The 21,772-nt window shown below is 40.2% G+C and overlaps 1 protein-coding gene across 2 annotated transcripts in view; it reads right to left on the reverse strand.

Annotated features, from left to right (window-relative positions):
• The window catches only part of EML6 (EMAP like 6), a 313,373-nt gene that overhangs the window by 1,934 nt on the left and 289,667 nt on the right, over positions 1 to 21,772 (reverse strand). For both annotated transcript variants that reach the window (XM_036748788.1, XM_036748789.1), the window contains 7 exons: positions 20,455 to 20,612; positions 19,648 to 19,762; positions 16,199 to 16,387; positions 12,195 to 12,367; positions 11,314 to 11,476; positions 1,517 to 1,620; positions 271 to 424 (listed from right to left, as the gene is read on the reverse strand). In XM_036748788.1, the coding sequence (XP_036604683.1) occupies positions 271 to 424; positions 1,517 to 1,620; positions 11,314 to 11,476; positions 12,195 to 12,367; positions 16,199 to 16,387; positions 19,648 to 19,762; positions 20,455 to 20,612 (1,056 nt within the window). The remainder of the gene's footprint in view (positions 1 to 270; positions 425 to 1,516; positions 1,621 to 11,313; positions 11,477 to 12,194; positions 12,368 to 16,198; positions 16,388 to 19,647; positions 19,763 to 20,454; positions 20,613 to 21,772) is intronic.

Below are 21,772 nucleotides of genomic sequence, written 5' to 3' on the forward strand. Positions count from 1 at the left end.
GATTACTAAAGGTTGTGTATTCAGTGTAAGGAGCTGCCATACCTTACCCTGGGAACTGGCTTAAAAATTAGACTCCTGATTGGCCTCTCATCCTTCACCCCTCAGCTCCACCTCTGCTCCTAAACATCTACTCCCATTCCTGGGTATACCATGACTTGTGCACCAAAGGTACTAAATAGTAAAAATGCCAACTGGCTAATAGGCCTATGGACACCAGAGAATTTGGGAAAAATACCCAGCACAGGCAACTACATTCCAAGGAAGACTCACAAATTTTTCTGTGCATGGAAAATCAAAGAGTTTCACCAGCCCAAAGTCATCTCCGGTGGCAACATTCAGGCCAGCATGCGTCACACAGGCACAGTTGACATCAGCCTTATCTGCATTTCGGGGCCAGATCCCAATGACTTCATCTCCTAGAATGCTATTCCAACCAAAAAAAGAGCATGAAATGGGAATAGGGATGGGGAAGGCACATGAATGAATTTACTAAAGTCCCTTAGGGATAGCAAAGCCAGAGAAGAGGGGAGCATCTTTTTTTACCACAGAACTCCTTTCCCTTGTGCTTCCTTTATAACTCTAGTCTTTAAACTTCTCAAGATGAACCAAAGGGGTCTATAAAGTTCTCTGTTCTGTTCTAGCCACATAGTCAAGTTGACTAATAACCCCTTATTTTCCTTTTCTCTCTGTTTTTGCTAATGCAGCAGTCTAGAAAGCAATGCTTTCCTATTCTCTCTTCTCCATTAAGTAATATCCTCGGGACCTGCACAATACCCTTTTGAGTATTTTCCTACATAGTTTCCCCACCTGTTAAATGATATATTAAAGTTCTAAAGCTAGCACCCCACCCTCACCCCCTATTCCCTATATAGGCTGTTCATCTTTTTTTCAGTTGTATCTGACTCTTCATTACCCTATTCAGGGTTGTCTTGGCAGAAATACTGGAGCAGTTTGCCATTTCCTTCTCCAGCTCATTTCACAGATGAGGAAACTGAGGCAAAGAGTGACTTGCCCCAAGTCACACTTCTGGTAAGCATCTGAGGCCAGATTTGAACTCAGGAAAATGAGTCTTCCTGACTCCAGGCCCATCACTCTATCCAATCTGCCCCCATATAGGCCGGACCTCTAAAATTCGAGCTTGAAAGAAAAAATGTAGAAAAATACTGAAAGTAACATTTATCGTAGATCATACCCAGATTTTATATTCAAATTGTGAAGAAAATTCAGCCTATATTTGAATCAACATGACAATTCTAGTCTCTTGCTTCTCTCTCAGGTCTACCATCAACTGGGCAGCTAGGGACCTTTAGTGGCACCTAAGGCTCAGGTCCTATTGGGAGAAGTCATTTCCCCTGAACTCATTAAAGAGAATAGGAGATTTCCTGTAAGAGTAGATTTCAGAAGATAGAATTCTCATTTCAAAACTTTGGGCAAGTTCGGAGTTAGAAGCCTGACTAACCCTGAGACAAGGGGAATCCATTGTGACCCTTTCCTTGGAGGATTTGTTTTGAATTACCTTGTCCAGGTGGCCCAGGTGATATTCTCAATAACTGTGGCATCAGTCACCTGCTTCCCCAGTGGGACTTCATGGACCTGACGCTTGTAAGACCCTGTTGAAATCTGCAAGTGAATGGGAACCCATGATGACCAGTTTTTTCTCGTCTGAGAGAATATTACTGCTAGTGCATTTCTCCCGAAACACCTACCTAGCCTCAGCAATAGTTGGGGCCATCCCAAGAGCTCTGCTCTTCATCCCAGGCTAAGTTGGAGCTAAGAGCTATGAGCTAATCCAGAGAGCTAAGTGTCTGTCACTACATCCATTCTCTCAGGGATGATAACAGCTGTCACCCACTCTAGCTTTTCTACCCCCTTACGTGTTAATCAGTGTAATTCTAATAACCATAATACTAGCTAGCACTTATATATTGCTTTAAGATTTGCAAAGCTCTTTACAAATATCTCATTTGATCCTCACAACATCCCTGGGAGGTTGGTGCTATTGTCCTCATTTTATAGACAAGAAGACTGAGGCAGGCAGGTTAAGGAACTTGCCCAAGGTGACAAGGCAGGATTTGAACTCAGGATTTCCTGACTTCGGTTCTAGCACTCTATCCATTATGCCACCTAGCTAAAGTAGGGGCTCCTAACTTAGGAAATATGAGCTTCTTTTTTTTTTTTTTTTGAGCAGGGAAGGCAGGGCGATTGGGGTTAAGCGACTTGCCCAAGGTCACACAGCTAGTAAGTGTGTCAAGTGTCTGAGGCCACATTAGAACTCAGGTCCTCTTGACTCCAGGGCCAGTGCTCTACTCACTGAGCCACCTAACTGCCCCATGAGCTTGTTTTTAAAATGTTTTGATAACTATTTCAATATGTAGTTTCCTTTGCAATCCCACATATTTTGTTTTATGCATTTAAAAACATTATTCTAAGGAGTCCGTGGGTTTCACCAGACTGCCGAAAGGGTCCATGACTCTAAAAAGATTAATAACCCCAACTCTAGAAAGTGGCTTGTTTCTTCAGTAAGTATTTATTGGGCACCAACTGTGTTGAAGACTCTGTGCTCATACAATGGTGAAAACAAATGCTGAATGTCTGAGAAAAAAAGAGTTTTCTCATTGAGAATATGTGATCTGAATTATTCAGGAGGTATTTTGTGCAGGAGAAAATTTGATTTTCAGGTTCTTTGCCTCCTTTCTATCTTACATGCTCTGGGACTCTTCTGGGAAAATCTGAACACTTTTGTCATGTTGTGGGCACGTCAAAAGATACCATTCTTTCCCGTTTTGCAATGGACATTTCAAAACCAGGCCACTGGGGGACCCCCACTATTTGCTGAAGATGTAGGAAATCCAACCAAATTCTTTTCCCAGCTCTTCATTCACTTCCTCCGGGAACACTACTAATATGTTTTCACAGTACAGAAGGCTCCTTCTTTATGTGCCTAACTCTTTTTCGAATTCAGTATCAAAGAAGCATGAGGCCAACTTAATAAGAATCTTAAAGCAAATGTGATTCTTGGTAGCACTGACTAGTTTGAAGCTGCAGGATTCTTACCAGCTTTTTGGAAATCTAAATGAACAGGGAGATTTAGAAGAGATAAAGGAAAGGCATAATTTTAGGTGTTGGAAGTTCTTGGTCTCTGCTTCTTATAGATAGGGACAGATAAAACTTAATTTCTCACTTTCCACAATTATAGTAGATGAAAACCTACTTCAGTAAAATGATTCAGGTTATCCAAAGGAAAGTCCTTTAACTTTCTTCATCTAATCTGGAAATAATTCCTCTACCTGTGCCCTCATTCCCATCCCCTACTAGTGGACCATTGCTCCATGTACTTATCCCTTCTTTCCCAGCCCTAATAAAAAAAAACCCCAACAGCCTTCCTATAACCCTTCTATTCTATTTGACTACTCCAATCTCTCTCTTATTCACTGCTAAATTTCTTGAAAAAGTTGTCTATTCCTGATACCTCCATTTTCTTATGGACCACTTTTTCTTTAACTTCTTACAATTTGGCTTCTGCAATCATCACTAATAAAACTGGCTCTCTCAAAGGTCACCAATGTTTTAGTGACTCTTTCCTGGTCCTCATCCTTGTTGACTTCTGAAACTATTAACTACCTCCCTCTTAGATACATTTTCCCTCCTTGTATTCAGATACCCACACTGTTCCTCATTCCTCCTTTTTCGTCTTCGTCGCTAGTTCATCATTCTCTTCTCAAACCATTACAGAGTGTGTCCTAGGCTTTCTTTTCTCTCTGATTCTTTTCCTCGGCAATCTCATTCACTCCCATAGGTTTAACTATCATTTCTCTACAGCCAACTCCTAAATCTACCCCTCTTCTAAGTTTCAGACTGGCATCTCCAACTGTCTATTACTAGTCTTCTATCTGCTGGTCATTTCCGTGTATACATCCTACTGGCACCTCAAGCTAAATATTAAAAACTGAGTTCATTATGTTTCTCCCCAAACTACTTCTCTGTATGACTTTAGGACTTCAGCACTATTGGTACTTACTATTCATCTAGTCTCCACCACCTTGGCTCACAGCAGCCATGGGACTGCTGAACAGAGATTGCTAAATCAACACTGTCACAAGAGATGGTGAAGAGCTACCAGCATTTGAGTTTTGCTGATTTGGCATTAGAAGTTTATCAGGGGAATTTAAGGAGGAGGAAGGATAGATTGCTATTAGTAGTAGTATCAGTCGTTCAGTCGTTTTTTAGTTGTATCTGACTCTTCATGAACGTATATTTCACTATTCTCATAAACCAATAAGGATCAGTATAATTACTGAAAGAGCAGCAGTCTATCCTCTAACAATATGTCTTAGATACATCTGTATTGCCATTTATTTCTCAAATACCATCATGATAAATAAAATACTTGTTCGGTTGTGTTCAATTCTTCATGGCACTTTTGGGGTTTTCTTGGCAGATATACCGGAGCAGTTTGCCATTTCCTTCTCCAGCTCATTTTACAGGTAAGAAAACTGAGGCAAACAGGGTTAAACGACTTGCCCAGGGTCACAGAGCTAGTGTCTTATTTGAACCCACGAAGAGGAGTCTTTCTGACTCCAGCCCCACTACCACCACCACCTAGGCTGGCCTGTACCGCAGAACCTTACAACAGTTTTAGTTCCTTTCAGAGAACAACTCACTTCATCTCCCTGTTCCACGCATTAGCACGAGCTGTCAGAAGTGCCAAGAATGCAGATGTTCCAAGCGGAGAAGAATGGCATTAGCAGACTATAGGCCACGCTATTGCTTAACTTAGATTTCTTCCAAAATTCTAGAACTGGAGTAGTCATTAATAGTTCAATGGCAACTTGGAAAGTATCCATTGGAGTTTCCCAGGGATCTGTGCCTGGTCCAGTACCATTTCAGTAATTGGCATATAATTGGCTTAGAAAACAGTGCAGATGATATGCTAACCAAATCTGCAGATGACTTGAAGCTGGGAGGGATGGCTAACCCACTGGGCAATAGAGTCAGAATCCCAAAAGACAGGCAGCAGAACATTTCTTATTCAATCAATTGCCAAGACTTGTTGATTCTATTTGTACATCTTTCACATCCATCCCTTCTTATTCACACAAACACTGCCATCCTAGTTCAGGTCCTGATCACCTCTCACCTGGAGTATGGCCGTACTCTCCTGCTTGGTTTTCCTGCCTCAAATCTCTCCCCTCTCCATTCCATCCTCCCCACAACCACCAAAATGGCTTTCATAAGGCAAAGGTCTGGCTACGTCACTCTCCGACTGAATAAACTTCAATGACTGTATTAACTTCAGGATAAAAAATAAACTCCTCTGGCATTTTTAGTGCTTCACTGGCCCCAGCCTAACTTTCTAGGCTTATTATACATTTCCCCCTTACTTATTCTACAGTCTAGTCAAATTGGACTTCTTGCAGTTCTATGTTTTTTGTACATACCTTAATATATATGTGTCTATATATACATGTATGTGTATATGTATATATATGTGTGTGTGTATTTTATATATATGTGTGTGTGTATATATGTGTGTGTGTGTGTGTGTGTGTGTATATATGTACCTGTGCCTCCTCTTTTAGAAGGTAAGCTTGTGGAGGATAGAGATCATTTCATTTTTACCTTTGTATTCCTAGGGTCTAACTCAGAGCCTGGCGCACAGTGGATACTCATTAAATGTTTGTTTGCTTGACCACTGTGCCTAATAAAAATTTAATAGGGATATTTAACAATATAACATGTGTTAGGGATAAGTGTAAAGTCATATAGTTGGGTTAAAACATTAAATTCTCAAGTACAAAATGGGTGAGGAATGGGTAGAATTCATCTGAAAAAAATCTGGTGATTTAAGTAGATTTCAAGCTTGATGTGACTCCTCCAAAAACTAACGCAGTTGCAGTTCCAGGTTGTCTAGACCCCAGATCACAGAGAATTTGAAGGCCCTTCTCAGAATAATGGAGAATTGTTGAGCTATACTAGAGTATTTATAGGAATCTAGGAAAACAAAATTCATTTTGGAATTCTAGTAACTTAAAGCAAAGGACTTCTGCCCAAGTTTAGGGGTATCTGGTGGGGGTGGGTCAGAGATACATGTGGATGAATTTGCAGACTGGAGCACAAGAGGAGAAAAGACTGATGTATGGTAGGAGTAAATTAGGGCTCAGAGAAGGTTGAATTGATATTTGCGGCAAATTGATATTGATGTCCAATCAACAACCTTTCTTCCTCAGGCTTTTCACAGAACACAGTGCTAGGAAAAATTCACATTCTGAGTTAAGTATAAAAATATTTCTTTAGCAACAACCACCCTCACCCCATGCCTTCCAGACCAACTACAAGGAAAGCATAGCAGGGGAGAAAAGAGGTGCTAAGAACCCCATCACAGTCTCTTATACATCATTTAAATATGAATTAACACAATAAATCACATGACTGTAGTGATTTTGCCTAAGTCTGTAATTCTGAGGTTTAAGATTGAGACAAGGGAAGTGAGTTCATGGTAGAAAAGATTTTCCTGGTTTTATTCAGGTGGGGCCAAGCCTATTAGAGAAATAATCGTTACTTTAATTTTAATAATTTATTGAAAATATTTCAGAGCATACCCATTATATTACCTCTGTACCCAGAGAGATGGGCAGCTAGGTGGTGCAGATAGAACACTAAGTTTGTAATCAGGAAGACTCATCTTCCTGAGTTCAAATCTGGCCTCAGAATCTTATTAGCTATGCGACCCTAGGCAAGTCACTTAACCCTGTTTGCCTCAGTTCCTGAAGGAAATCACTCTAGTATCTTTTCCAAGAAAACCCCAAAATGGGGTCATGGAGAGTAGGACATGACTGAAACAAGAAGACACCAGCCAGAGAGAACCGATAAAAAGACAAGTCAGTAGTAGAGAGGGGTGGTATTTATACAGTGGTCCTGGAATATACCTGAAAGATATTATATCATGTACCCACACTCCTCAGAGAAATATAGTTATAGGGGCACAAAGTGAAGTATATCTTCCAGGAATAAGGTGATAGTTCTGCTGTATTCTTCCCTCATCCAACTACATTTCAGGGTTGTATTAATTTTTGGTGCCTCATTCAAAGAGGGACATTGAGAAGCTGTAGAGCACAGGAGGAAGGTGATTAAGGAGGAAGGGGCCTGTGGCTTGTGGTCAGGCCATATGATGATCACTAGAACGGACTGCAGACAATTAGCCTGGAGAAGAGAAGATTTGGGGGAAAGGGGTATGATAGTATCTTCAAGTATTTAAAGGATTGTCACAGGGAAGTGAGATTAGACCTGTTCTGTTTAGCCTCAGAAAGAAGAATTAGGAATACTGGGTGAAAGTTATGAAGAGGCAAATTTAGATTGACATAAGGAAAATCCTCCTTATAGATAGAGCTATTCCTGGGGCATGGTGGTGCATGCTTGTAGAACCTCTACTGGGAAGCCTGAAGTTGGTGGATCACTTCAGCTCAGGAGTTCTGAGCCTCACTGTGCTAAGGGAATTGGGTGTCTGCACTAGGTCTGGCACCAATATGGAGGCTGGGTAAATGGACCCAGGTCAGAAATGGAGAAGGTCAAATTTTGGGTGCCGATCAGTGGTAGGATTGGGTCCATGAGTGGACACTGCACTTTTAGCCTGGATGACACAGGGAGACCCAGTCTAAAAATGTATATAAAATGTGTTTTTTTTTAAAAATAGAGCTATTCAAAAGTGGATCAGTCCCCTTCTCACTAAAAATGACCAAAGTCCTCAAGAAAATGCCGAAGAATATGTTTTGTAGGTGATTTTTTTTAAAGGAATAGGTTGGATTTGATGACCTCTGTAGTCCCTTTTAAATAAGATTTCTTATAATTGATTCCTTATAATTGATCTGGTTATGTTATCCTATAAAATCTTCAGTGACTCTGAAAAAGGTACATATTTCATGCCACTCAAGGTTCTTTACATTTTTATGCCACTCTTTCTGATAGGCATCCTGATGTAGAGGAAAGAATACTGAAATTAGAGTCAGATGTTCTAGGTTTAAATGTCCACTCTGCTACCTGTATAAACTGGACAATTGCTTAACATCTCTGGATCTTTGATCACTCAATTATAAAATGGAGGAGATGGACCAGATGATACTCAAGGTCCCTTCAAGCTCGAAATTGTATGATCCCACCTTTCCTGCTTTATCTCATATCTTAAAAAGCACATCTCCCCAAACTGTGATGCTTCTATAATCTCAAACTTGCAAATTCTCAATTTCCATCTCTCCATCTGTTTTGCCACCCCCAAAGCTCTCCTTCTTCTTCACTGTGACTTTAATTCCTCCTCATTTTTCCATTCCACCCCCTCTGCCCTGGCCTCACATTTCTTTCTTCAAGGACTCCTCAACAGACTCCTCAGAATGGAGTCCCCCTCCCTGTCACCACTGTGCAACTCTTCTGTCTGCCTTTACACAAGCTGTATGTGCCTCATGCCTCGAATGTGTTCCATCCTCTCATTTACCTCTTAGAATGCCAGGCTTCCTTCAAGGCTCACCTACAGGAAACCTTTCCTGCTCCCTGTGTTGGTAAGCAAAATGGGCTCTTAGCACTTAGTTGGCCTTTGTTTCCTGTGAGTAATTCAGTGTATTTCATTGAGCCTTAGTAGGTGTTAAGCCCCAGGCCCAAACCCCTATTAGGTATGGAACCTATGTGGTTTTGGATTGGTGACTGGGGTGGGGCCCAAGGTGGGGCTGGCTAAGGGGAGGTGCTAACTCCAGAGCCATGCCTGTCTTGAGTCTTACTAAGTGCTAAGCCCCAGGCTCTAACCCCTATTAGGTGTTAACCTAACCTATGTGGATGTGAACCTCCCAGGGTCCTAAGGGGAGGGGCTAACTCAAGAGCCAATCATAGCAGCCTAAGTTCTGGTCATTCAGATGATGTTCGATGACGTCTGAAACCCTCTAAGAAGGGAAGACAGATCCATTTGCGCAGGGCTCTCACTCATGATGGTGCTGATGCAGACATCCTGGGCAGCTGTAGCTAAGGAGCCCTCCAGCTCGTAAACCCGGATGCTGAGACTTTGTTAAACTCTGGTAACTATGTATTGGGATTTGAATTGGACAAGGTCTGTCTGTTGATGTTTGTAATTTGTTTGTATTTGTTCCAAAGTTCAGGTTGCTGCCTTTTTCCCCTGAACTAAGTGAATTGTATTTGTATGCTGAATTAAAGTAAGCTTGTCAACCCCTTAAACATTGCTTTCCTTACTAAAGCAGATCAAAAGAACCTGTGCTTTTGCAGGATGCTGGTAGCATTCTTGTTGTTGGGGTTGTGTTGGTCTTTCACCCCCACAGCAGCTGCTAGCTGGATTGTTGAAACAGATGTTTTTGTATTTCTCAGCACTGAGACAATTGGGAGACATTGATTTGTATCTGATGTGATATTTGGGGTGGGGAACTTCTCCATGCCCAGCCTGGGTGAGGTCAGGGCAAGAAGATATATAAGTGCAGAGGTTAGTGTTCTCACTCGGAGCTCTGAGCCACAGCAGGAGTGGCGCATGACTCTGGGCCAGCCGTTATAATGAGCTCCCTGGCTGTACACCCAGATGTTGAGTTGTATTTGGTCTGTAATTCGGGGTGCTGGTTTTTCCCCTGAACTAGGTGGATGTTATTTGTATGCTGGATTAAAGTAAGATTGTTAACCCCTTAAAGTTGCTTTCCTTAAGTAAAGCAGATCAAAAGGACCTGTGTTGGCAGCTTTCTGGGTGCTGATTGTTGGTGGATCTTACACCCCGACAGAAGCTGCTAGCTGGATTGTTGATACACTCCCTCAGGTTGTTAGTGCTCTCCCTCCACTCCAATTATCTTGTGTCAACTGTTTACATGTTCTGTCTCCTCATTAGACTGTGAACTTCTCGAATGCAAAGACGAGGTTTTGCTGTGTGTTTCTTTTGCTTTTGTATCCCCACCACCTAGCATAGTGCCTTGCACATCAAAACTCTTAATAAATGTTGAATGGAACTGAATTTCACATGTATGCTTTATTTTCCAGCCTTGAATCATATACTTTACTTTCCCACCTCTGTGCCTTAGCTTATGTGGTTCTACATACCTCTAATGCCCTGCCTTCCCTTCATGCCTCTTGAATTCCTACCTGTCCCTTAAAGTTCATCTCAAATGCCACCTCCCCCTACCTTGTGCCTTCTCTGATCAGTCTTTGTTGTTAACAACTTTTCCCCTTGACATATGTAAAGTAGCTCTTCATTCAGTACTGTGTCACTTTGTTGTTATCTGTGTTTCTGTCTAGACTGCTCCATGCGGGCTGGGATTATGTTTTTTTTTTAATCAAAGTTTTATGTCTCCCAGCCTCTAGTATGGGGCTTAGTAGATGTCAAGAGGCAGCCAGGTGGCACAGTGGATAGAACTGGACTTGGTGTCAAGAAGCCTTGAATTGTTTTGTCCTCCTTGTTGCATAGCTACCCATGAGAATCCATCTGAGACTCCAGTCAGGCAAAAAGAGAAAATATTGTGAAAGAAAGAAAAAACTCAATCAAGTGTATCATAATAGTATTATAATAACTTTCAAGGTAGTAAACAATTCTCCCAATGATAAGGGGTGAAATTGGTTGACTTTTGAAAACAATGAACTCTGGCTTGTTCATCTGACTTGTTATACCAAATTTTATAGTTAACAAATTCACTGAGTACTGAAAAAGAAGTTCTAACTCTTTTGGGGAGAGTGGGAAGAAGGATACAATAGAAAATATAGATGATATGAAACTAAGCAACATCAGCAAAATGGCAGGGTGTATTAGTAGAGAGAAAGCTGGCCTTTAAAGCATGGAAAACTTGGATTTAAGTCCCACTTTTATTACATATTGATTGTGTGATCCTAGGAAAGTTACCTAACTTCTTAGGGCAAGAGAAAACTTTCCAAGAGTAGAAGTTGAAGAAAAGATAACTTCCGGTATTGGCATAAGGAGTTTCTTCCCATGCATTTTCTCATACTATTGAAATCATAGGAATATTCACTATAGCCCTATCCAATCCTTTTCAGTCCTATTGTATGCTGTCCTATCCGTGTGTGGAAGCCTTGACTTCTAATCTAGCCTCAGACACTTAGTAGCCATCTGACTCTGGGCCAAGTCACTTTACCTTTCTCAATCTCAGTTTCTCACTTGTAAAATGGAATAATATTAGTCTTTACTTCACAGGATTGTCCTGAGGTGCAAATGAGATGATTTATGTAAAGAATTTGTGAATTTTAAAATGCTATATGAATGCTAGCTATTATTAATATGTTTTTATATAATTGAAGTAAACTTGATTCAACTGAATCATTAAAGCAAAAACATACCTGAATGTATTTGCTGTCAGCTGAGAAATCCATCTGAATGACAAAGCTTGGGATGTCTTTGCAATATCCAATTCGGTTCAAGTTTGTGCCTTGGGTGAGGTCATAGAAGTCGACAGTGTGTTCTGATGAGCCTACGGCTAAGAAGTGGTTGTCGGGACTCATTCTAGAAGGAACAAATCAAGGGAATTGTCAATGGGGAACAAAAATCCAGAGCATAGTTTTTAGTTGGTTTTGAGAAGAGATTCATAATCTGCTCTCATTTCAATCTGACAGATTTACTTATTAATTATGTCTGCCATGGATCTCTCTCTGGTCTCATAGACAACAAGATTGCTTTCCAATGTCATTTGTGGTTAATTCTATCCTGTATTCCCTTCTCAGAGTTATAGGATCATTGATCTAGGTCTAGGAGAGGCTTTAGAGATCTTAGCTCACCCCTAATGGTTCTATTGTCTCCATTCAAAATCTTAAAATTCAATTATCTCACCATTTTTATAAAATGACACTAGTTTACCAACCCTTCTTGTCTTGGCTGAAGTAGGGAAAAAAATAAAGATAAGATTCAAATGTAATCCCATAGTAATAAAGAGAAAATTTATGTAGTCTTTTGGATAATATTGTTTTCCAAGCAATGGTATTTATCTCAACAAGCTCAGTAGACATTATGAAATTCAATTAAAGTGCATTTATAGTTTGTTCTTTTTTCTTAAATCAGTGCTGGCATAAGATCCATATAAGCATCCATTCAATGGCCAGCTGAAAAGTTTGACCGACAACTGAGTTCTTTCAGATTGTTTCTTCTGTTGGCCAATTTTTTGTTTACAATGTTTTGTTTACAATGAGTAGTCCATGGCAACTAGAGTCATGACACCTATTAATACCTGATATCCTGAATAGCTGATTTCCGATCTCGTTTTTTCCCCCAGACTTTCAGGCTGTTCACCAACAAGATAACAAATTCTCCATTCTTCATGCCAATAGCCACCATGTCTCCATCAGGGCTGTAGGCAGCACACCTGGCTGCATGGCCTAAGTTGACCTTGTTCAGAAGTTTCTGCAAAGACATAAGCAACACTATTTAAACACCATAAAACTTCTTCAGTTGGTAACTCAAGGAAAATGCAATGGCTAGACCTGCCTTGCTGTGATATCCCAGAGACATTGGTTTCTTATAGAAAACTGTAACTAAATGGCTCGGCTATGTAGAAAGTTTCTGTTAGAGAAGAAGTGTCCTCACACCAGTGCACCACTATGAATGTATTCTAGCTATCAGTGTTGGTATCTGATCTTCCACTGGATGGACAATTCCATAAGGGCAGGGATTCTCTTCTATCTAAACTTTGCATTCCCCTTTGCGCCCAGTGTAGTGTTTGTCACATGGCGGTGGCTTCAACAAGTGATGAGCAATGATTGCCTGGTTCATAGTAGGTGCTTAATAAATATTTGCTGATTAAGTGATGAATATATGCATGAATGAACTCCAGGTATTCACTGTCACACAGAAGCAGTTAGGTGGCACAGTGCACAGAGCACCGGGCCCGGAGTAAGGAAGACCTCAGTTCAAATCCAGCCTCAGACACTTACTAGCTGTGTAATGTTAGGCAAGTTACTTAACACTTATCTGTTTTAGTTTCCTCATCTATATATTGGGGCGAATAATAGCACATACCTTTTGGGGTCATTGTGAGATAAGATTGTAAGAGCATTTAGCAAATGTGAAAGCACTATATAAATGCTAGCTATTATTAACATGTATATTTAAATATTTATTGTACTTTCTTCTAGAGAGATGACATAAAGATGTAACTATGGCAGACAGAGGCCTAGGTTAAATTCTACCTGTGGAATTTCAGGCCAGATTTCTTCCTTCTCTAAATCCTAACAGTGCTTGGAGTATATACCACATCGTTTAGTATATAATGATGCTCTTCTGAATTGTTTCCTAATTTTTTATGTGTGGAAGTCTTGTCTTTCCAACTCAATGATAAGCTCCTTCAGGGAAGTGATTGTATTATGCTCTCATATTCCTTATAGAACTTAAAACAGTGTACCGTCTCCAGAGCCTTTTTTGGTTGCCTTATTCTCCAGATGTTTAAGTTTGTCTATATCCTTCCTAAAATGTAGTATCTGGAAGTAAACACAGTACTCCTAGGTGCCCTGTTGAGGACAGTGTATAATGGAGCTATGACTTTCTTATTTTGGACCCTAAGCCTCTCTTAATGCAAGTTATGATGGTATTAGTATTTATTGGATAGTACTAATTTTTTGGCTTCCCTATTATGCTCTTGAACCATATTGAGCTTGAAGGTCACTAAAACTCTTAGAATACAGAGTAAGAATCACAGAATCTGTGTTGGAAGGAATCTCAGAGGCTTTCTAGTATAACCCATAGTTGGCCACAAATTTCTTTTTGGTTAGTCACTTGTTTACATGAACTCTTGGGTAGTCATGTCTCCCTTAATCTGCACTTATGAAGCTAATTTTTAAAACATAGTTGTAGAAATTGTATTTAATGAAATACTCAAATGGATCTGTTATCCCCTGGAGGATATTGTCTCCAGTGATGCAGACTGCAACTCATCCACGCCTGCCAATCCTGTGAAACTTTTTGCCTTGATCAAATGAGACAATATTTGTAAAGTGCTTAGCACAGTGCCTGGCACATGGTAGGTACTTATTAAATACTTTTCTTTGCCATCCTTCTTCCCTATCTTCTTTCTTACTTCTCTCCCCCTTTTCTTCCCTCCCTCCCCCATTCCCCCTTCACTCCTTCCTTCCCTCCCCCCCATTCTCTCTTTCCCTTCCTTCCTTCCTCCCTTCCTTCCTCCCTCCCTTCCTTCCTTCCTTCCTTTCTTCTTCCCTTCCTTTCTTCCTCCCTCTTTTCCTTCCTTCCTCCCTCCCTCCTTTCCTTCCTTCCTTCCTTCCTTCCTTCCTTCCTTCCTTCCTTCCTTCCTTCCTTCCCTCCTTCCTTTCTTTCTTCCTTCCTTCCTTTCCTTTCTTCCTCCCTTCTTTCTTCCTTAAACCCAGTTCACTCTGAACTCCCTCCCTCTTTCACTCCCTCCTCCCTTCCTTCCTCCTTTGTCTATATCCTTCCAGAAGTTAGGGGTCCATCCAATGCCAAGGGCCTTTTTCCCTTTTTTCTTGACATCATGAAGATATCACCCAGGCTATCTATTGGTTATCTCTTGCGTTCACCAGGTGACCAGCCCATTTTTAAAAATCATATTTTTCTGATGACATGCTTTACTTTGGTCCAGCTTTATAGTTCCTTATTTTGCATTGTTACAGCCTAAGTACACCCACCCATGTGCCTGTTCATTGCCCTCGGAGCAAAACTCCTTTTTCATTCTTTGCAAAACATAGTGTTGTTCCATAACTCATAACTATACAACAGTATTTTTGCATGGTTACAGACGTCTTCCAGGAGGCTCTGCAATGTTCCAGGGTTTGATGCAACCATCACTATGTCATCCACTAACAGGAACAACTAGAAGACCTCACCATCTATAAGGAAACCTACTTCAATTTGGACTCTGTGCTGGATCTCCTCTGCGGTAAGAAACTCTGACAAAACCCCTTTGGTAAAAATACATCTCATTTGATTTCTTGCTTGGTATTAATGACAAGATATTTGCTGTTCAAGGTTATCTTTTAGGGAATCTTGAATAATTTTGATGAATGGATGTAAGAGATATTTAAGGTGGCGTTTTATGAGGGGATCTTATATTCTTGTATTCTTTCAGTTGTTCATATGATGGTAAAAATGTAGTCAGATGTGGAAAATGATTTCTGAAAGTCTTCCTGTAATACCCTCATTGAGGATACCCTCGATGAATAAGTAGATAATTCTCATAAAAATTTATATAGATGGGAAATTTTAAATCTACCCCTAAATTTCTTCTTATTTGATTTGACCTATTATTCTAGATTTTCAAGATCTTCTTGGATCCTGACTCTATTATCCAACATTAGCCATCTCTCCTGCCTTGTATCACTGTAATTTTTTCCAAAAATGGTTTTATCACTTCATTTTACTCCCTGATCTCAGAACCCTTCCCAAGTCCTCCACAGCCTTGCTAACCACTTTCTTTCTATGTCAGAAACCATGCTCTGAAAGAATTTCTTCCTTTGGGCCTCGTTGTTCTGATTGGTGACTGGATCATTATTACAGGAAAACCCCTGACAGGTTATATTTGTTTCACTTTCTATCTGGGGGGTCACATCCCATCTACTCCACAATCTGTTAAATGCTTTGTTGCCAAGTGAATACCCTTTCCTCTACTCACCTCAGCCCCTAGTTTTAGAACCATGAATCATGATCAAATCAACTACCACATTATTCCTAGATGGAGTGTGTCAGTCTTCTCTCCTGCCTCAGAACCCTGCTGTCCATCCCTATAACTTTCTTGACTAAGGTGCTCCTCCCTGGACCCCACCACTTCCCTGTGGATATTGCCTCTCCTACTAGAATGCAAGTTCCTTGAGGTCAGGGACTGTTTTTGTTTTTGTGTGTGTATCTCTAACACTTAGCACAGTTCTGAGCATGTAACAAATGCCTAATAAGTACTTTTTTATCCATTCGTTTGTCTAAACCATTGATAAAAATATTTACCCTTTTAAAGTCAAGTATAGACCCCTGGGGTGGTCCATCAGACATCATCACACAGACTACCCTTTTTTTTAAAACTACATCCTAAATGTAGTTGTATTTCTAAAAAAGGGTATATTTTTTAACCTAAACAAGTAAACGGTAAAAAGAACTAGTCCTCCTTTAGGGAGGAAGCATTGGTGTCGCTCATATACATCCCAGTCAATGGAATTGCCCTTGACACTGGAGCAATTTCTGAAATCAGTCCCATTTGGAAAAGGAAGCAGCATTACTCACTTTGTCTGCTAGGTCCCAGATCCTGGCTGTACCATCATTGCTGGCTGAGATGAAAATGTCCTTGGTAGGGTGAGTGGCCAGACCCCAGATCTCCCCTTCCATGTGTCCATCAATCAACATGTTGGAAGCAGCATTTTTTTCACCAACTTCAATTATTTCTCCATCTTTGGTTCCCACTAAAATTTTCCCCTGTTGAAGTAAAAATGCAGCTAAAATAGACTTGAGGAGATATAATAAACATCCGTGGAATTAAAAGAGAAAGTCAGAATTCCCCTCCCCTCCCCAAAGATACCTCGGTTACTCATAGTGGCATTCAAAACAATCAAAAACCCACCAGTCTTTTATCATTCACTTTTTTCTTGTTTTCTTATCTACTTCATTCTTCAACTTATATTCTTTAGCTAGCTAGAACATTTTCCATCCATCCATTCATTTTGCTCATTCATAGCTCAGGTAACATATTTTAACTTCCTGCTACCAATAAATCATTTTATTTCCTTGGTTTTTCCTCATTTCCCAAACATTCAATTCAATTTGATTAAATTTACTGCAACGAACATTTATTAAGAGCCTACTATAGGCAAGGTGCTGAGTTAAGAAAACAGGGTCCCTCCCCTCAAAAAGCTGAGATTCCAGAAAAGGAGATAAAACAGAGATTCAAATAATTATAATGTAAATTAGGATAGGCTAAGTGCTAAGGGGAGAGAGACATAATACCCAGTAAGTGTTTTAAGAAGGGAAAGCTCGCTCTTGCTGAGCACTGGGGGTAAACTTTAGTAAGAAGGGTATGGTAGGAGATGGTATGAAAAGGGTTCAATGAATTCAGGAAATTATGATTAGAGGAGTTTGGCTAGAACATTGTCCCTCAGTGCCAAAAGGGGAAATTCCACTCCGTGTCTGATTCTCACCAAGAAGAAACTGGTTGTCAGGGGTAGAAATGGGGGGAACCTTGAGAGGAAGTGACCACTCTATCTTAGAGTTTTTGATAGAGAAGGGAGGAAAGCTAGGAATGTTCTGATATGTACCTTAGATTTTGTGAAAGTAGATTTGAAAGGGCTCAGAGAAAAATTTGGAAGGATCTCATTCACTAAAATGATTAACTATTAGCTAGCATTTATATAGCATCTTAAGGTTTTGCAAAGTGCTTTATAAGTATTACCTTATTTCATCCTCATAAGAACCCTGGGAGGTAGGTGCTATTATTATCCCAATTTTACAAATGAGGAAATGGTGACAAACAGAAGTTAAGGAACTCGCTCAGGATGACACAGCTAGCAAGTGTCTAAGTAGGATTTAAACTCAGTTCTGACTGAGGCCCAGCAGCCCTTTATCTACCATGCTACCCCGTAGTCTCAGTGGAGGAGCTAAGTGACTTCCCCAGTACCACTCAGCCAGTATGTGTCAGGGGTAAGACTTGAACCCAAGTTTTGCTTCTCTTTTCTCTGCCAATAAGAATACTGTAGGACTAGAAAGTACCTAATAAATATGGCTGATAGAGAGCTCCTAGCCAGTGTTAGTAAGGCAACTCCTTAGTAAGAGAATTCCTAGCTACCCCTTGACAAGTACCAAGAGGAATGAATGTCACTGTCAATTGTTTTTGAATGGTAATGGGGAAGCGGAAAGCTGCTGCAAAACTGGAGAAAGGTAAACATTCCCCAGACTTTCAGAACACAGAAGAGATAATCTTTAAACTACAGGCCAACAAACTTGACTTTTATTCTTGGTAAAATTCTAGAAGATATTGCTAAAGAAAAGTTATTAGAACCTAGAAAAAGAAACAGCAGTCACAAAGAACCAGCATGGCTTCATCAAGAATAGGTCATGACACCTACTTTCTTTTTTCATTGGGTTCCTAAACTAGTACTGTAAATGCAACGGGGGTGGATGGAGTGGTGGTGGAAATGTAGTTATAGTTTATCTAGATTTTAAGCTTGCCATAAGAAAATCTTTCTAACAATCTGAGTTACCCAATAGTGAAATATGCTGCCTTAGAAGGTAGTAGTTTCTCTCTCATGTGAGAGGGAATTTTTGTAAAGCAAGTGTAGAGGGAATTTTTCCTTTCCAGGTAAGTTGGAGTAGATGGCCACTGAACTAACTTCTAACTCTGACAATTCATGATTATGTGATCATAGAGTACATAAAAGGGAAGAATAAGAAATTGGATTGGATCCAGGCTGTGAAGAGTTTTAAGAGCCAAACTAAGAAGTCTGGGACTTTGGTCTGAGTTACTTGACAATAATTGTGAGTATCTTTAGCCTGCTTATATGTTTGCTATATCAAGGAGAAAGAATGATGCTATCACAATTTTCGGGAAGTTTTCCATGTGAAAAGACAAGGCAGAAATCTTAGTGTAAATGATTCTTTCTTTGTATATTCCTACATCATCTAGTTTAAGGATTGGCATACGGTGGGTGTGTATTTAAATGTCATCCTGCCCATAAGGAAGGAAATACATTGGTTAAGCTGTGTTAGGAGGTTGATTCAACTGGCTACCACTACCACTGTACCCATTTTTTGCTATTTCAGGATATCATAAGTCCAGTCTTTTGATGCTAATTTACCTTTTTCCAATCTCATCTATTTTAAACATAGTACCACCCCTCTTCCCCCAAACCATCGTTCTTAATCAAGTTCTTGAAATTTCACTTGGCCAGGGAAACTCTGACCAAATAGCTACAGCCCATAGGCCTAGAGAGTACACTCAGTAGATCAAAGACCTTGTTCCTAATCTTATCAGATTTTCCCATTATGTCAGGCTAAAGTGATGTTGTTGTATGGTGAAACTAAGTATAAAATCAACCCCTAGATTTGACTTAAGGCAAAATCATCAACTGTTTATAAATTCAGAAATGTAGAAATGGAAAGAACACTGCCCTGGCAGTCAGGAGAACCTGGGCAGATCTGCCACTAACTAGCTGCGCGCCCTTGGCAAAGTCCCTTCACCCTTGTGGGTTTCATATTTCCTTGTTCATAAAATGAGAGGATGTCAGGTCCTTTTTAGCTCAGAGATCATATCTTCCCATATATACTTAGAGAAAAATCTAAATATTTTCTTGACTTTCATTTCTGCCTCTTTCTGAACAATATCATAATCATTTGTAGCTAATACAATAGATTCAGTTACACAGCAGGGACTGGGAAGTTTATGAGTGTTTTGTGAGACTCATCTGTCTTTCCCCTATTTTCCACTAAATATTTATTTGCCTATGAGAACAAAATATGTCTCTTTTTGAGATGGAGAGTGCTATATCACTTTATATATCATAAGCATCTTCCAGTCCCGAGTTATGGGTTGGTGGATTCAATACCAGCAATGTTTGAGTGAGGGCAAGATCTGATCCCCAAGTATGGCTGTTCTTTGCTTAGTCCTGGCTTTTTTTCTAAGCTCAGTGGGAGGACCTGGGATGAAGGGAAGAGCAGGTGATGATGCTACTTTGATCTCTACTTACTTTGCCTCTACACACTGAGCGTACACATTCTACCAGCTGTCCAGTCTCTAGCTGAAATGCCCGGCAACGCTTCATCTCTTGGTCCCACAGTTTCACAGCTCCTCCTTCTTTGGTCCTAAAGAGGAGTATTAGGAATACTGAGAATAAGACCCTCATCCCCACCCCGCCTTCCATTCCCTTTACTAATCATTTCAGCAAATATACAATCAATTTTTGATTCAGCTGGTCTTTGATAAATAATTGGAATGTTTGAAAAGCCACCGTCATGTTTTTTGTGGGTTCTACTTTGCCATTAGTTCATGTCCCTTTTAAGTTACCATGTAAGTGTCTAAGACAAGATTTGAACTCAAATCTTCTGACTTTAAGTAAAGATAGTCTATATTTTGAGAGAAAAATATAATCTAGAAGATGACTATGGTCTCTCCTAAATTCTGTCCTCTCCACGATGCTTCTTACCCTTGAAAGAGCTCCAGCAGGGAGCATATTGTAAACACTAAGGAAATTCCATTTGCTTCAGGACCCTTTAAAATTAGAGAGTCTGCTATTCACTCAACTATCTACATCTGGGGTTTCTGAAATCAAACTGTACTGATGCTTTTCTTCTCTTACATCATCATGGATCGTTTGATCTAGGAACCTCTTGGAGAATAGCAGAGATAGATCTCCTTCCTGAACATGAGAGACAGGAGAATTAATATGTAAGCATCCCTCCAGAGAAAATCCACACTTCTGAGGAAGAGAGGTATTGGCAACCCACCTCCCAGGGACAGACAGAAATGGCACATTTCTAGAAAATATGTAGCTTACGGTCTCTCCTTTCCACCAGTGACTATCAGTCCATCTCGAAGAGTTGTATACATTGTAAAGACTGGGCCTGTATGAGCTTTGGCAACCAGCCTAATAAGAAAATGATCCTTCCAGACATAGACATCTCCGTTTATGGCGCCAGTGAAAGTGAGGTTGTTCTGGAAGCAAAACAAATGGACACTTTTCAATGCTAGAAATGGGCATGATGCCTTGAATAGATATTTTCCTCATCTGCTCAGCTTCAGTAACAAAACAGAACTATTTATAAGCAAATGCAAATGAAAAAAAAGTTCAACTCTTGAGCATCTGTCATAATAAAGGCAAATAAGTAATAGATGCAGATTATCCTGAACCATGGGTAATACAGAAATTCTTTAGATTTGATTTTGGAATGTATTACACATTTGCTCATTTTCAATCGTCTGTCTTGCTAATGATATTTTTTCCAGATCTCCATTAAAATGAATTTTCATCCCATGAGCATATACCATCTGACAGGAGGGGAAGAAGGCCCAGATACATGCTGGATCACAAGGGAAAGCCTTTTTGAGAGTCAATATTTTCTGTGGATGATCTATAAAGTAAATTAATTCACCCTTGGATCATCAAAAAAGTGAATATAACCAACAATGAAGCATCAGCTGACTGAAGAATCACGTCAGTCCTAGTCTCACCTATTCCTCACCTATGTCTACAGAAGAGTAGCAACTGTGCCACTTGGAAGAGGCTGATTCATGACAGGAGAGATATTTCAAAGGGCTGAGAATGAAGCCAAGCATGGTTCAATGGACGAAATAATTTTCCCAGTGTATCTGTGGGACCTTTCCTAACTGCTAGCTCAAAAAACTTAAGCAGCCTGGTTTGTTAGGATGCAGTCATTCACAGGTATGATTTTTATAGATATGGAGTTGAAAGGGACCTTAGAGGTGATGCAGCGCTTCTTAAACGGTGGGATCTGACCCTATAAAAATTTAGCAACGGCAAAAAGTTTCTGAATGTGCAACAACCAAAAATTAATTAAAAATCAAATGTGCGATGAATCTGAGATGTTTTTGACAGCGCTTGCCCGTGTTACACTGTGTAACCTCACTGCAGCCTTGGTTCTGAACACAAAGCATGTGCACTTTGCACTGTGCATGCTGTCACACCACATACACATCGCCAAAGAATGCTGTTGAAATATTGAAAGGGGTCACAAGTGGACAAAGTTTAAGAAACCCTAGACTAGATTCTAGTCTAACCCCCTTGTGTTACAGGTGAGGAAACTGATACCCAGGCATGTTAGACTGTCACACAGTTATAAGTGTCCAAGGTGAGA

The sequence above is a fragment of the Trichosurus vulpecula genome, chromosome 3, assembly GCF_011100635.1.
Source record: "Trichosurus vulpecula isolate mTriVul1 chromosome 3, mTriVul1.pri, whole genome shotgun sequence".
Taxonomy (NCBI): Eukaryota; Metazoa; Chordata; class Mammalia; order Diprotodontia; family Phalangeridae; genus Trichosurus; species Trichosurus vulpecula.